This window comes from Gymnodraco acuticeps, unplaced genomic scaffold (genome assembly GCF_902827175.1).
Source record: "Gymnodraco acuticeps unplaced genomic scaffold, fGymAcu1.1, whole genome shotgun sequence".
Lineage (NCBI taxonomy): Eukaryota > Metazoa > Chordata > Actinopteri > Perciformes > Bathydraconidae > Gymnodraco > Gymnodraco acuticeps.
Window position 1 is genome coordinate 1,608,885 of NW_022990764.1, and position 14,142 is coordinate 1,623,026.

Consider the following 14,142-nt stretch of genomic DNA (forward strand, 5'->3'; position numbering starts at 1 on the left):
TGTCCGGCCAGAGCAAAAGCACCACATACGTCACGCTTACGTCGAGGCGGGGGCAGAGACAGATCAACTCCTGAACAACAACAACAACAAAAAGCCCGCGTTTTATCCAGTTTGTTCACAACGATGGAGAAACTTAACAAGAGTTTCAGTGTTTCTGCCATAGACTGTATATATAAAGGTTTCTGCTCATGGTGAAGCAACGTGTCTGCGTGTTAAGGTGGAACCTGAGCATTCACGTTGATCACCTCTCATTATAACTCATTATAAATCTATAAATATTAAACTTTACTTCACGTGTTCATTTGAGAACAGCTGTTACATACCTGGGTGAAGGTTACAGTTCATTTAAATGAAAGATACAACGTTACTCCACACTCATGGTTCAGTCCACCTTAAGAAATAAGACCGACCTCGGAAGCAGTTGTGTTTTAAAAAAACCTTTATTGACACGAGTACACTTTTTTTATAAGAATATAACTAAACCACAGAAATGACTCCGGAAAAGCTGCAGATAGAGCCATAAGAAATGAATGCAACTGATTTCATCCGCGCGGTTTGGCTTTATGAAGCAGGCACGCAAACGGTTACGTCATGACGCAAACGATGACGCAACGACGCATTACCAGTCGGACTCTGGGCGGTGTGAAAAGAGCCAGAGCTAAACCGAAGAACTGGTTCTGAACCTGAAAAGCTCTAGCACGGAGCTTGAATTGGAGTTGCGTTGGTGTGAATGAGGTAAGAGAGTGAGTTCATTACATTGTCCTCTCTAGAGATGTAGTATTATGCTGTAATTCCTTTTAGGGAAGCATTGAGCTTCAGACGTGTTTGCGTTGTAATTGTATGCAGAAGGCATTAGGGTTTTAACTGCATTCGTCTGACAACAGGATAAAGCATGTCTGTCAGAGCATAAACTCTGATTCTATTTAATGGATTTACATGCAGTCACAATCATTTATGTCATCTTCTGTCACAGCATATTGCTGCTGGTGACATGTTGGAAACAGCTGATGGGACTTCAGTCAAGCTGCTCTGCTCCCTATTAGTTGAGGTATTGTTGTGCGGAAATAATGTAGAGGGTGAATAATCATTGTAGGAAGTTATTCATGGGAAGTTGGTCCTCTGTTTTTACAGCTACACAATGCAAACATGGATTATTTGCTCTTCAGCCATCTTCCCTGTTTCCCTGTTGAGTAAACATATCTTGCAAGATAAAGTGCAGCTCAGGGAGTATTCATGTGGCGTGTGCGTGTGGCATTAGTTTGTGTGCTGTATAATAATGACTGTTTCCTGCCTTTACTCAGAGGCAGGCCCTGCCCTGTGGATACACATGCTCAGATAGGCCTCCGTTCATTGTAACATTTGTGGGGGTTAGGTTCAAGGTGTGAGGTAGGCATGGGTGCAGTCTTTGAATGATTTTTTTCATGTGTGCTTTGTAAAGATTAGAGAAGGTGAAGGACAAGATGCTGTCGGACTATTGTCTGAACTCCATTTAGCCTCAAACTTCTCACTGTGGTTAATCCTATATCAACAGAAGAACAGGTATGTGTCTATTTAAAGGAGGATACATCATTCTCTGTTGCCCGTTCAGGGTAATGATTGATAGATGGATTGTGTGTGCATAAGAGACTGTTTCTACTCTGGAAAGAAAATATTCTTTTGCTGTTGGGTGTGTCGATATGAGCAAAACATTTTTCAGTAGTTTAAATGAGAAGAAAGTGAAACATCTGGGGATCTAATAATAACTTTTTGTGTTTTGCTGCTGGCAAGTCCATCATGGGATTGGAGAGAATTTGTCATCCTCCTCAAAATAAGGTCGCAAGCCACTTAATAATAAGTCCGGCACTTTTTAGGTTAATCAGTGACGTGCAGTATGTGCAGGACCAATGGTGTCATTGTGTTACCCAATTTTATTTTTTTGCCCGTCAAAATGTGCGTTAAAGTTTCAATCTTCCGGACAAAATTAGAAAAGTGCCGGTCAAAGGTCTTCTTTGTTATTTATTGAGCTTTAAAACAAATTGATATGATTCGATATTAAACAAACTAATTATAGTAGATGAACTATTCAAAAGTGTACAGTATAATTTACAATAACACGGGAACAATAAACGGAGCGCTCTCTCCTTCTCCTGACAGCCTGCCAGTATCATGCAGCTCGCGGATCCAGTAATGAGTGACCCGACAGTAAAACTAAACATATCTATAACTAGTTTAGGTAGTTTGAGAGGTAATTAAAATAGCTACGTGTGATATTCTAACCTGAAGTGTGTGTTTTGCTCCGCTCACCGCTGCAGGTGATCATGCAGAGCTGCGTGTCGACTCGTCAGCAGCAGCTGATCTCTCTCTCCCGTCAGATTAGACTTTACTCGCGTTTATGTCCATATCGATCAGATCTAGCTAGTTCTAGCTAATGATATGACTACCTGCTTATTAAAAGACACCTAAACAATAAGCGTCGCTATGCAACCGGGTGAGGCCACAAAGTATAGCGCAGCATTATGCATTTGTTTACATGCCCACCGGAACCCCGAGGCATTACCAACAGATCAACGCACAATCAACCCATACAGGACATCTCTTTCTCCACATTAAGTGTTACGACCATGGTTACGACATTAGAATTGACTATTCTTGTCTGTCACATACTATTCTTGTCTGTCACATAAGTGGCGCAACTGATGCGGTATTGCGCTAAAGGAAAATTATTTTGACCGGACATTTTGACCGGAGAGATTTAGATTTGCTGGTCTTCAGCATATTATACCGGTCATAGTCCGGTAATTACCGGCTAACGGGACCTCTGCAGGGATTTCAGAAATTGTTTCAGAATGTTCTAATGCTGAAAACGTTATGCTGCTATCCTGAATGTTTTTGGACCATATACGAAAGGGTTAGGGTTAGAAGGTTCTACATCTGTCTACATCCCGGGGACTGAAATATATTTGTGTTCATATTGAATTCTGATCAATTATACTGGACCACAAATGTTAGTTTAATTAAATGAAGTAAATGCAGTGTGAAAGACACAATTAAGCATAGTGGGTCTTTGGGGATGTTGTTATAGCTGCTAAGAGATTAGAAATGGGACTGTATTTCTCCCCACAAAGCTTGTATTCTACAAAATGCTGCTCGGTCACTCTAGATAAGTGCCAAGGGATAACTTATGTGTCACAGGGGCCTGAGAACATGTGGGTTTTCATTAAAAATACTCCAGATGGATCAAATGGCTGAAAACCTGCACCACGCCTCATGATTGTTCGTCTTAGATATATGTATATCACGCATGCACTTTGTTTGACCACCTTGCTAGTTGTTTGTTACAGACATCCAGAGGGGTGCATACGCTGAAAGCTTACAAGTCTTGGGCTGTAACATATTTATAAGCTTCTATACAAAATGTTACTCTTATACATAGGGTTAGGGTTAGGAACTCAACTCAAAATATGGAACTCAAAACTAGTTTTAAGTAGACGGTAATACCCGTTTACTTGTTTTGGTCCTAAAAAGAGGTTAAGTAACCTTTTAACCAAACGCTTTAGCTCAGCAAGAACAATTATCATTTGCAGTGCTGCCTCCGCTGAAATAGAAATTTCGGCTAATTTACAATAATTTCTCAGTTTATCTTCATTTATATGCGCTGAATGTCTGTGAAATTGTGTCATTCAGCCTCCTGAAGAAAGTTCTTCTTCTTCGCTGATTGACAAATTATCTTTTAAGTTGCACTTCTTGAAGTAAAAGTGAGATAAAAAAGAATGCATCAGTCAGGGATCTGTATGGATCCCAAATCAACTGCAGTGTGTAACACCACCAGCAGGCAAGCCTAATACAAACTTGACAGTTTTAGTTTCTGAAAGTTGTTTTTAAATATTGCTGATAAAAGTCTATATTACTAAAGGTAACTTATCAAATCAATTGGTTTGTGTGCAAAGTGCAGCAACATGAAAGGAAACATAGGAACTCATAGAGGTTTACCCTTCCAAATTCCAGAGTCCAAAATACGGCTACAACCGAAACTTTAATAAATGGTAGGGTGTTTCACATACACACAGTAAAGGAAACTGTGTGCCTCCCTCTATAAAATCCCAACCTTTCACCACACCATCAATCCAAATGCTCTTAACAGAAAAGCACACTATTCTTCAGGGTTAAGAATAACAAATCACTCATACACTTAAATATGCAGTCTTGGCTTAAAATATGCCCTTGGAGAAAAGTGTGCGCATCGGTCCAGCTGAATGTAAACACAGGTCTTACAATAACCGTGTTACTATGGTGCATATAGATTAACATATCCTCTGTCTTTTTGCTTTAACCTGATTCCTCCCAGTAACCTGGTTTCCTGTATGCCTATAAAAGTAGCCTGTGTAACAGCTGATAATATATTTGCTGCTGCAGTGCTCCTAGGGGAAGGTGACACAAGGCACAGGTGGCTTTCAGAGGGATTAGAGAACGGATGAATTCATGTCTGTAGATGGAAGTGATGCAAGAAGGCAGTATTTGAATCTGGGACAGTAGATCTCACTGAAGCAACATTCCCCTTCAGAAACATGATCTTCCATTTCAGTTTGACACTTTAACAGAACTGGTCAGAATTTAAAACACATTGCACTACAGCTTCCATCTACCCTCTCTTCCTTTACTCATGATCTACATTTAATCTGGGAGAAGGCAAGTCACGGAAAGAAGGATTATGTAAGAAGCTCGGAGGAGTGGCTGTAGACTGAGGTCAGTAGATCAGATCATGTGATCTGACGAGTCGGGGTGGGGTCAGGCTAAGACGTGTGTTGGCAGACTTGGTATTGAGGGTAATAATACTCTAAAGGGGAGATTTAGCTTTGACTAGAAAGAGTGTCTGCTCAAAGGAGTTCAGATTTTTGCGTGTTGAATAGTTAGACCAATCTGTCACTGAAAGAGATTGTTCAAAATGATCAGGTTTGTTTTACTTTTGGCGACATTCAAAGCCATGCAGTGTTTATTTTCTGCTTAGTGTGGGGAAATAACCTTAATGCTAATAATTAGACACTAGGTTACCTCATTGTTTAGACCAGAATGAGGTCATCTTTACTCTATGGGAACCACGCAGTGCGCTCCCTAGGCATTAACCTAATGACAGCCTTGAAAAGCTGCTCAGATTGGGCCTGTTACCTCCTTCCCAGTCTTGTGCATGTGCTTAAAACTTTACATGATACCAACGTTTTTAACCGGGAGGAAGTTTAGCGAAGTTGTTTTTCCCCTCGGCATTTGGAGGGAAACTTTAAGAGAAATGTTGAAGAACCAGTCAGCCGTGTGCCTATAAAGCCAGGGTAGTTTGGCAGCTACATCATTGCCTTCACTCCAATCTCATGGCTGCTGAGAACTCTAAGATAAACAGAGAAATCTTTGTGGACCAGATATAATGGGGAATTTCAAAGGTAGGCTCACATAGACATTGCAATTTATCTTTGCTAAATGGTTCTTTAAAAAAGGTTATCTTTACTGTTTGTATTCTGTGGTTTCTGTTTATTTCTTACAGCCTGCTTAGTGCAAACTGTGCACTTTTCTGCTGTTTAGACTGCTGAGAAATGTTTTATTTTGAACAAATTATATGCGTAGATTTATTTATTTTTTAAACGCTAGGAAGTCATTTTTTCGATGGATGGCTCATTTTGTATAATACTGAAGGGTTATGGAAAGGTCAAGCACGATAAGGCCCATTTAATACTTAATCGGTGGTGATTTACATGACAAAAACTGTCTTCCAAAGCTGCACACCTCTCTTTGTCCTTCTGTGAGTAGACAGAGAGAGAAGGCAGAAAGTATTTTGTCCACCCCGACCGGGTTGGCAACTTCTGTCAGCCTAAAATGTGCACTGAGCCAGTCCTTACTGTGTTGTTCTCTTAGTGTTTTTGTAAAAGTCAGGGAGGAGGAGTTCTGTCAAATCGAAACAGCTTTTCCCGTTTCCTGTCGCCTGTTTTTCTGGGAATCGAGAGCCCTGTCCTTGATTCAAAGGCTGCAGTGGAAGTGGGAGGGAGTCGGGCTGTGTGTTGCAATACTACGAATGAGCAGGATAGGAATTCGGGAGACTGACAGGGGAATACATGGAATATCCTGTGTGGACTAACATACTTAGGAGTAGTGAAAACCTTATCTGTCATTTAACACCAGGGCTGGCACATGACCCCGTTCAGCTCAGACACCTTGAAATGCTCACGCTGCCTTGGTGACAGACTCCCAGAATACTTCAGGGTCACATATCGCCAAAAAGTCTGTTGGACCTCCCACATACTTCCTACCCCCCCTCCAAAGTGTCATCGCTGGCCAAAACTTTTGTGTTCTCACTGTAAACAACCCTACCAGCTCACACAAACTGGCTGTCAGCCTAAGCTAAATGATTCCTTACTTGTGTGAGTGTGTGTGTGTGCAGCAGTCTGATACAAGTAGGCGAGCGCTTTTACATGACATCAAATGACCCTGTAACCTTTTTTAAATGTCTGTCAGCACAAAATATACTTATTCAGTTAAGCTACCTTTATATTAAGTCTTGCTTTTACCCCGAGGCTGCCATTATGGAATAGGAGGACTGTCATAGACAGTTTCATGGAAGGAGTATTTTCCTGCAGCAGGGCTTTTTCTTAGATTTCCATAAGGGTTATTTCATGATGGTTTTAGCCTATACACATCCTCTTCATATATCACTACACACTTATCACCTTGACTGCATTCTGTGTGGTTCAGTTAAGTACAGCATGGAGGTCAAGATATATGTGTAGGAATGTAGAGTTGGAATATGTCCTTATGTTTGTATCTTGACGATGACAGTGGCAGTGGATCTCTAAGGCAGTAAAAGTCATAGTACAATCCCTGTCTCCCTGAAGCCACATACCTTCTTTGTTATTAGCCCCTATTGTTTTTGTCTGCTGCTGCAGCCCTGAGCGATGAGTCCGCCTTCAGCTCGCTCTGTCTGGCTCAACAGGCTTCTTCTAGTAAATATGGATCCACCTCGAGCAGCGTTCCCTTGAAACTGTCCCTGTCAACAGATATAATGAGACCATAACTATTTGTTCTGCTTTCTCATTTAAATCCTGGGGGCCAGAGAGAGCCAGAGAAACATGGACACCTTGTCCCATTCGCTGGGCTGCTTTTTTCCCCTTTACATTTGTCTCATGGGTCTGCTCTTCCTATCATCCTCCCTACGGTATTTCTTACAACAAACACATATAGTATTCATTATCTGTGCAGTGTGCACACATAGACTTTGTATTTTGAGGCAGCTTTTGCATTGCTTGGATTTTTATTGCATTATATTGTGTGTCTTCACCAGGATCGTCAGCCTTCGTTCTGTTTGTGTTGTGTTTTCTTATTTGACTGTATTACATACACAGATGATCATTTCACTTGTGTGTTGTCTCAAGGCCATATGGCTCCGAGTTGCACTGTCACAAACGTGAAATATTGACAGTCTCTTTCTCTTTGAGCCATATGGCATGTGTGGGTGTGTGTTTGTGTATTGCTTGTGGTGTTGTGTGACCATTGATAGTCACTTCACTACATCACTCGCCTGTATGAATCAGGGAGTGGTTGACTCAGATGTGTATTTGCGAGTGGAGTGTGCTTGCACTCGTCTGTGCACAGTCTGGTATGTGTACAAGAGTGTGTTCTTTTTTCTCTCTTTTTTCTGAGGCGTGCTTTTGGTGACCAGTGTGTGTGTGCTTGTCCAAACAGGAGGAATGCCAGCTCCTGAGCAGAGCCCAGTGACGGAGGAGGGGCTTCTGTTGACCATCCGCGACAGTTCAACTGGCCGCAACATGGAGCCTGACAACACCGCCAACAACATCCTGGCCTCCGTCAAAGAACAGGTAAAGTGTTTCTTCTATATACCCCACTATGACCCTGTTCATTCATGTAACATCTCTCATACTGCAGTGATACATGTTTTACAAACTGTTTATGTACAGGGATATTTATAGAAGGCTAAATTGTCCGGTGACTCACATTGTACTAAAAAGAAATGCACCGGTATGTGGAAATTCATATTAGTGCCACACACCCTGTTGTCTCTGTAATTGTACAGCTTACCTCTACGGCGGTCAAAAGTAGAATACTGTCCTTTCATTGCTCGTGGGATGAGTGAAAGATTTTTGTTTAAAGCAGAACCTGAGTTTGCGCTGGGCTTTCTTTACCTTTTTGTTTTATTCCTGAGGAGGAATAAGGTTGACTAGGGTCCATTGTTTGTTTATTGCCTGCAGTCGTGGCCTGGCTTACATCAGTGCTCAACCAGGAAAAAGTTTCTTGCAGGGTTGGTGAGCCTGTGGAGGGACATGCCCTCTGAGTTACTCAATCTCTGCCTTCACTCTGTGATTCATCCACACTGTATTTTGTTACATATGCACACTCCCTTATGCTCTCTTTATTTATTCTAGCACTCCATTCTTAAGAATCCAGCTGGGGGCAAATTAGGATTAATAGATTTTCCTCATTATTAATGATGTTAATCTCCTCTCTGTGACATCTCATATACTTCTTTCCCCCCCCTGAAAGACAATTCATTAGAGCTGCAGTTAAAAAATAATCACCAGAAAACACATTTGATTCATTTAAAATAAGCTCGGGGCTTGCTGCGGGAAAGTGGCTATTGTTTACACGAGTAAGGAAGGAAGGAGGGAGCACCTGTCGATGTCACTTCCTTCCCTAGAGTATTCGTCAGCGGCTTGTCCGTTTGGAGCAGATATCCAGGCAGGCACGCAGGAGGAGCGCGTAGCCTGTCTGAGCTGTTGTTTTAGAGTGACTAGCTGGAGAAATGCCTCAGAGGGAATTCCTGCTAAAGAGTTGAGACGATGGAAAATGATCGCTCTCCTCAGTTTTTGTCGGAGTTGGAGAGGTGAAACAGAGGGTGAGTGTGAGTGAAAAGATGGAGAAGGTCACAGACCGTGCTTATGTGTTTTCGCGAGAGGTTTTCCTGTGATTTGTTGAGAGGCAGACCTTCGAGGGATCCTGCAGTCGATGTAAACATGCTGTGCTGTAGCTGTGGGTGCAGTTAGGGCTGGGGCTTAGCACGGCTGGGTGTTTGGTGAGTGCTCTAACGATGGCTTTTCTTTCTGTCCTTTTTTTCTACCTTTTCATTGCCTAAGTTCCCTACCCCCTTCACTTGTTTCTTTACTCCTTTTCGTCCTTTACTTTGTCAATCTTCCCAAACTTCTTTTTCTGTCACTGTTGTTGTTACAGCTGCCCAGGCTTTGCCCAAACAAGGACGGATGATTCACCAACATCTTCTGATTGTGTTCATTTGCTTGGCTTATGTCTTGCCTCTGTCTTTGCTGCTGACAATTATTAAGCAGTAAGTCTCTTTGCCATTCATTTAAGGATTTGGTTCTGTCGTGCTGTGGTTGCTGGTTATTAGGGTACTGTCTTTGCTCTGTGCCTTTTTAATAGTACTGATCCACCATCAGGATGACATATTCATTATGGTTTATTACAGACTCCATTTAAGTGTGAAATGTCAATTATTCTTCTTGTGCACTGCACAACTTGCTTCAAAGAACCACGCAAGCTATTTCTCAAGCCTGACTGAGCCTTAAAATGTATTGTAATTCAAAATGTCCCCTGTTCACTATTTATTATCTTATTCAAATGTAATTGAACCCATGGGGTAGTTTTGAGGATTATCTAAGACCTAGTTTCTTTCATCTGTTTCATCTTAAGTGTACTTGAAGCAGTGGGAGGCAGTGGCACTCAGTCCGACAGTCCTTTGTGTGGATTCAGCAAGTACAACATCCTTGTGTGCTTTGTGAAATGTATTTGACCTTTTTTTTGTTTTTGTTTTTGTTTTTGCAAAAAACACAAATGTCTTTGGAATGTATTTGAATAAAAACAGAGAAGGGGGGTCAACACTCAGTAGTCCCATATGAATATCCTCTAGCAGAATACAATTTGTAGTAGGGCTGCATCATTTTGGACATTGGAATTTGCAAACTAATATTGTTGTGTGTATATATATATATATATATATATGTATATATATATAAGAACAAAAGGTTCAGGTATTGGTCCACGATTAGACAGTCTTGCTTCGGTCATTGATCTAGAATGACTGTGATTGGTGGTTTGCTGTGTATGCAGAGCTTGCATGTCACTCACTGGCAACAAACTCTATCTCTTTAATCAGAACTAAAGATGTTCTGTCAGACAGACATCTGTTGTAGCTAAGTCATGGAAAAGGAGAACTGTGTGAGTTTTCCTTTTGTATCAATAAGGCAATACTGCACTCCCTGGGATGTGCAAATTGAGATGTTGATGTTGAAATGGTATTGAGAAGCCCTTAGATGCACCAAACACACTATGTAGTTTTATGGTTTGAAACTAAATGAAGAACTTTGATGCTGGCAAAAGTCTCCTTGTATTTTTAAACACTCTTTAAAGGTGGGGTAGGTAAGTTTGAGAAACCGGCTCGCGATACACTTTTTGTTATATTCCATGGAATGCCCTTAACATCCCGATAGCAATGAATATCTTAAGAAATCCATGAAAAAATGTCATCTCTGGAAGCCGTAGTACTGTAAAAAGCACGACCAATCATTTTAGCCGGCCCGGCTAAAATAACTGGATGGCCTACCTGCCTGTCAGCCTTCCATCTGTGCACAAACTTATCTCGTGCCCTCATTGGTCATGTGCGCGTTCGTGTGTGTTGGAGGAGGGGCTCTGTAAGGAAGTAGCCGATTTCTTCCGGCTGTGTATTTTCAAATTCTAGCGCACTCGAGCTGGTTTCTCCAAAATTACCTGCCCCACCTTTAACTATCTACTACAAAGATTTGTTGCTAATATGTATTCATAAAAGCATTTGTGGCATGTGTCTTAATGTGATTCTTTGCACAAATGTAAATGCACAGTGGCATAGGCTGTAGATTTTGAAGAATCCTGGCAGTTGCACCACATCTGATCCGACCTATTAGCTGTTTAAGAATAGGCCACATTTAATTCAGTATACAAGAGTGTTGGCAGCCTTTGGCACCCAATGAGCAGGCATCAATAAGTGTAAGATCAGGTCTTTAAAGAATATCTCAGTTATCTCTCTGCCCTGGTCTCTGCATACTGCATCTCCCAGGAGAGTCCTAGCTGCAGAACCTGGGGGCCCTTTAGCTGCGGCAACTTGGATTTCATCCACAGCGAGCATTCCTTAATGTACACACACATCTTTAGTGTCTTCATGAGTGTGAGTACGTGATGATGAGGCTCCTAATGACAGCTGGCTTCTGAGAGTAAACCTTGCTTTGTACAGTTGGCATATTAAGGTTTATTATCGTCACATTTGAAATATCAGGGGTATTGCACATTTGCAGCCATAAAAGACTCTAAAATGTATCCCTCAGCAGGTTTTTATTATAATGTCAGAAATGAACAGTTTTTACCTGGAGAAAACAGCTGGCTAATGCAAAATCACTTCATGTGTCATCCAGAGGGATAACATAAGTTGTGTTTTGTTGTCCTCCCCACACTTGTTTTTCTCTGTTAAAAAGGTTAGATGTCAGAAGCTCAGTTTAAATTCAGACCTTTTTATTTGGCCCATACTTTCGTTGTGTTTACAGCAATAAGAGCTTCAGATGGTATCAGTGCAGGGAGTTTATATGGCGGTTTCCCCTCTTTGTGTTGTGGAGTGATTTTCCCTCAAACATAAACTTAACTCTGTGGTGAAATGAGTCCTTGCAATCAAAAGGGTTGTTGAGCAGATCATTGCTAGTATCAAGATTGAGGTTTATTGCCCTTGGAAACGCTGTGTTTTGGTGCTCTCTTCTTCCTTCCTCTCCCCCGTCATGAGGCCTTGCCCTCAGAGTAATGCTGTTATTAGGTGTGCCTGGACATGCCTATATCAACCGCACGGCTGGCAAAAAAGGGCCTCTAAGGCGAACCGCCTCCCAGAAAACACCACAGTGGAATTTTCCCACTTCGATGGAGTCCATTACGCATGAAAAATCTGTCTGCTTCCTGCTTCTCCGTGGCAAACTTGAGTTACACTCTGTGACCCCGTTTCATCCAAATCAGGCACAGGCACTCAGACGGAGTGAGCTGACCTTGCTTTGAGTGCTACATCTACAGCAGCCTCTTAAGAGCTTGATGAGCTGGCTGAAATATTACACACTCGAGATACTCATGCAAGCCTCTATCACGTTATAATGAGGCCAAAATAATCTTTGTCTAAGAGACCCAGCTTAAGGGGTTAATGGTAAGGGTCGGGTCAAAGCGTCAAGGCTACGTTTTTAGCCGTTTTGCAATTTCATGCCATAAGCACAGCAGAAAGGTTGAATTCTCTCTGCAGGCGATAGTGTCCATTCCCCCTCCATAGGCGGACTGTAATTACAATCGACTAGTGATTTTCCTCCCGTCCTCCTGGTCTTATCTGCCTTCCTCTCCCCGGTGCTGCCGCTGTGACACAGGCAAGGAGAAATCTAGAGGCATAAGCATTCTGGCCTCGATTATAGTCATAAAAATGGAATCCTGGCTCCGAGCAATTACCCCATGGGGGAGCAGAACAAGTATGAGAGGAAAAGCGTGAGACCGATTCATGGGGGAGGGATTCAGGTGAAGGAGAGTGCTCAGATATACAGAGGAAAGACAAAACATTCAGAAATGGAGGAAGGGTGCAGAGGGTGGTGAATGATGAGGGGAGAAGACAAAAGTGAGTGTGAGGATGATGGAGAGAGACAGAGTCAGAGAGGCTGTCACCTGTGACTGGTTTTCTAAAGCGCTGTGGCAGGAGGCTGTCAATGTAGAGGAAAATAGAAAAGACGAGGAAGAAGAAGAAGAAGAAGAAGAAGAAGAAGAAGAAGAAGAAGAAGAAGAAGAAGAAGAAGAGGAGATAATGTGACATGATGTCAAAGGAGCAGTGCGTGTGCATGCCCTGGCACAGTGCTGTCGTTTTGAACCCAGCCCAGGGAGATCTCCCCCCAACTGGCCTGTTAATACTCATCACCGTCACTGTCCTCATCGTCATTATCACTATAATCACTGCCACAGTCAACAAGAGACACCGAGGATATGGTCACTGAGGAGCAGGAGTTGCACTCAGGAAGATTAAAGCACAGTAGCTGCTGCCGGGCTGTCCTTGGGAGGGCATACATTCAATTGGAACGTTTCAGAATTCCTTTATTAGTCCTGCCGCGGGGAAATGTACAGCAATACAGCAAAATTGACATAGTAGATAAAAGGCAGGCATTAATAAAGTAGCTAACATGTTAAATATAGAGAAAAAGCACACAATGGGCAAATAAGTACTCATCCATGGCTAAAGAACGAGTAGCAGCATTTAAATAGCTAGGTTAACATATTAAAGGTGGGGTAGGTAATTTTGGAGAAACCAGCTCGAGTGCGCTAGAATTTGAAAATACACAACCGGAAAAAATCTGCCACTTCCTTACAGAGCCCCTCCTCCAACACACACGAACGCGCACATGACCAATGAGGGCACGAGATAAGTTTCTGCACAGATGGAAGGCTGACAGGCAGGTAGGCCATCCAGTTATTTTAGCCGGGCCGGCTAAACGGATTGGATGTACTTTTTACAGTACTACGGCTTCCACAGATGAATTTTTTTAATGTTTTTTTTGTCAAAGCACTTCAGATATTCATTGCTATCGGGATGTTAAGAGCATTCCATGGAATATAACAACAAGTGTATCTCGAGCCAGTTTCTCAAACTTACCTACCCCACCTTTAAGGTTTGAGATTCTATGAAAATGATCTTATCCGCATAAAAATGATTATGGTATTGCACAGTGAGATTGCCTAAAGAAGTGTATATTACATTACAGGTCTATTGAACAAGATCTCAACAGCATTGCATTGTCTGGGGGGTCCACCAGCAGCCGTGGTGGAGGTATAGTAGATGATCACAGCATCAATCCCCAATGATGTTTATGGCTTTGTTTTATCCTCTACCCAAACATCTCTCGGATGATTTTCTCTAAATGACTGATCCTGAGGTAATAGCACAAGTCACTGCAGTCTTTGTTCACCACGGCAACCTCCAGATTGACATGCGCTAGATTGCTTACTCTCCTCATTTTGGCCTGCAGCAATGTTCTTTTTTGTCTGACACAACGCTATTGATCTCTCCGTGGAATTGTACGTTCGCAGGTCTATATGAATTGCCCTGGCTGTGTGATTGTACTGCTGCAG

General features: G+C 42.1%; 1 protein-coding gene across 5 annotated transcripts in view; it reads left to right on the plus strand.

The window, feature by feature from the left end:
* Positions 1 to 14,142, plus strand: part of pkp4 (plakophilin 4) — a 95,334-nt gene that overhangs the window by 15,592 nt on the left and 65,600 nt on the right. The window contains exons 1-2 of one of the 5 annotated variants that reach the window (XM_034232421.1): positions 5,304 to 5,408; positions 7,699 to 7,832. In XM_034232421.1, coding sequence (XP_034088312.1) covers positions 5,393 to 5,408; positions 7,699 to 7,832 — 150 coding nt within the window. In that variant the 5' untranslated portion in view covers positions 5,304 to 5,392. Of the gene's footprint in view, positions 1 to 5,303; positions 5,409 to 7,698; positions 7,833 to 8,751; positions 8,867 to 14,142 lie in introns of those variants that run through there. The other 4 variants (XM_034232422.1, XM_034232423.1, XM_034232426.1 and 1 more) reach the window with 4 other exon arrangements.